We start from the raw sequence: 2,547 nt of genomic DNA on the forward strand, positions 1-2,547 counted from the left end.
CTTCTTCTTCTTCTTCTTCTTCTTCTTCTTCTTCTTCTTCTTCTTCTTCTTCTTCTTCTTCTTCTTCTTCTTCTTCTTCTTCTTCTTCTTCTTCTTCTTCTTCTTCTTCTTCTTCTTCTTCTTCTTCTTCTTCTTCTTCTTCTTCTTCTTCCTCTTCTTCTTCCTCTTCCTCTTCCTCTTCCTCTTCCTCTTCCTCTTCTTCTTCCTCTTCCTCTTCCTCTTCCTCTTCCTCCTCCTCCTCCTCTTCCTCTTCCTCCTCCTCCTCTCCACAACCCCCACTTCCTTCTAGCCCTGATGACATTACCTAGTTGGGTAATGAAACGCTGCAAAAAAACCACCAAGGTCCTCAGGTCCCTTCTCTGCTGCATGCATTTAACTTCCCCTCCTTGTTGTTGCTACAGGCATCGGATTTAAGTACGTCGCCCTCGGCGACCTGGTCATCCTGATCACCTTTGGGCCCCTGGCTGTGATGTTCGCCTATGCCCTCCAGGTGGGCTACCTGTCCATCTCGCCCTTGCTCTACGCCGTGCCCCTGGCCCTCAGCACAGAGGCCATCCTGCACAGCAACAACACCCGGGACATGGAGTCCGACCGGCAGGCCGGCATAGTCACCCTGGCCATTCTCATCGGCCCCACGCTCTCGTACGTCCTCTACAACAGCTTGCTGTTCCTGCCGTACCTCATCTTCTGCGTCCTGGCCACGCGCTACACCATCAGTATGGCTCTGCCTCTCCTCACCCTCCCCATGGCCTTTTCCCTGGAGAGGCAGTTCCGGAGCCAAAGTTTTCTCAAGATCCCGCAAAGGACAGCCAAGCTCAACCTCCTGTTGGGACTTTTTTACGTCTTCGGCATCCTTCTGGCTCCCCCCGGCTCCCTCCCCAAACTCTAGGGAGACGGGAGGGAATGGAAGGTTCCCTGAAAATAATTGTTCCCAAAAAAAGCTTCCCCAAAAACACACAGGTAAATGTATATACATACATGTGCATATCTCTCTATATATGCATATATAAATACACACACACACACACATACATACACACACGTGAGTTTATAATCTTCACCAAACTGCACAAGGATGTTTTTTTTCCTGATCTGTGAACGTCAGATTTTCTGAAATGTTTCCTTTTTCACGATAGGGAGAAATCGTCTTTATAAAGTTCTGGGTTCTCTGAGTTTGGGTTTCAGCGTTTTGCCGTCTTCTTTTGTCTGCATTTCATAAATCAAAAGGTTAGCACTCCAGGGTAGAACTCCACAAGGCCACATAGTAGAAATCCCTTTTTAAAATAAGATTTTGGGGGGAGGGGGGAAAAATCCACACCCGCACCGGCCAGAATAAAAAAATCAAAGCACTAAAACAAGTTAATCATCGCATCTAATGCATTTGCCCCCCCCCTGTCTACTTTCCAGTCATAAAGTTGGGCTTTTCTGTCGGAGGGAGCGCCAGTGGTATTTTAGGGAAAAATGACTTTGGATCCTTCCCCAGCTGTTCTCAGCGTGGGAGGCTGGACCCACTGCCAGATCTCAGAGTTCAGGTGTTGGCTCCCATCTTGTCTGACTTATTCATACCACATCTTACCTAATAGAACACTATTGTGTTCTACTAGGGATCACTGGAAATTTTGCAATTGTTAACGCTTGCTGTGAACACCGCAGTCCACGTTGGCTTGCGGCGTCGCTTCGCACGGTCCCTCCATCACCCACCATCACGTTGCTGGCAACAGAGTCCTTGAGAAGAGTCCCAAGATCCGCCAAGCGTCATTTCCAACGAGGCTCCCTTGCTCAACCGCCAGTGGAGAAGGGAGAAGCCGAAGAGTTCAAGTGTCCCACTCGGTGATATTTTGGAGCAGAACGACGGGCAATCACGTCTTTTGTGGAAGGAGACGGACACAAAACCAAACTGGAATCTTTGCCTTTCTCCGTCTCTCTGTCGAGAGCAACGGTGCTTATGTGGACGAAGCTTTGTAACTTGATTATTACGGAAGCAAACAAATGTGCGGACAGAGTTGACTCCATACGGTTCGCTCGGGTGCTTTGATGAGCAACCAATGGTGGCTTTGGATGGCTCCTTTCCAAGGGGTTGAGAGCATCCCACAGCTCCCCTGATGTATGTTGGGATACTTGGTACACACCAGTGTTTGAAGGGGACTCTCCTGATGCTTCCAGAAACAGCACCAGAAACCGGAGCCTTGTTTGCTACCCCAGTTTTCAAGCTACCATGGTTTCCCAGCTTCCTCTTCATACTGGGCTTGTTCATCCATCCTCATACCTGTGATTTCACGCCAGGATCACCTCCCATTTTGGGGTTCTGAGTCAGCTTCCCATCCCACCAGACCCTCGCCACCCAGCTTCTAGCTTCCTTTCCAAGCCCAAGGGCAAGGCGGTTTTAATGAGAATTGAATTTGCATTCTGAAGATCCCAGTGTCATGGTTTCGAAAAGAAGCAGCTTTTCAAAGAACCTTGAGGCTTATTTACCTTAAAGAATCCTTTTATTGCTACATAGCTTCGGCAGGTACATAATGAAGCCAAAAACTGAAACCTCCCACCCCC

The 2,547-nt window shown here is 48.7% G+C and overlaps 1 protein-coding gene across 1 annotated transcript in view; it reads left to right on the forward strand.

Moving 5' to 3' along the window:
• Nucleotides 1-1,169, forward strand: part of LOC107294608 (ubiA prenyltransferase domain-containing protein 1) — a 3,805-nt gene extending 2,636 nt beyond the window's left edge. The window contains exon 2 of the mRNA XM_015823849.1: nucleotides 402-1,169. Within this exon, the coding sequence (XP_015679335.1) occupies nucleotides 402-889 (488 nt within the window). The 3' untranslated portion in view covers nucleotides 890-1,169. The remainder of the gene's footprint in view (nucleotides 1-401) is intronic.
• Nucleotides 1,170-2,547: the final 1,378 nt, after the last annotated feature.

Source organism: Protobothrops mucrosquamatus, unplaced genomic scaffold (genome assembly GCF_001527695.2).
Source record: "Protobothrops mucrosquamatus isolate PMUCROS unplaced genomic scaffold, P.Mucros_1.0 scaffold2013, whole genome shotgun sequence".
Classification (NCBI taxonomy): domain Eukaryota; kingdom Metazoa; phylum Chordata; class Lepidosauria; order Squamata; family Viperidae; genus Protobothrops; species Protobothrops mucrosquamatus.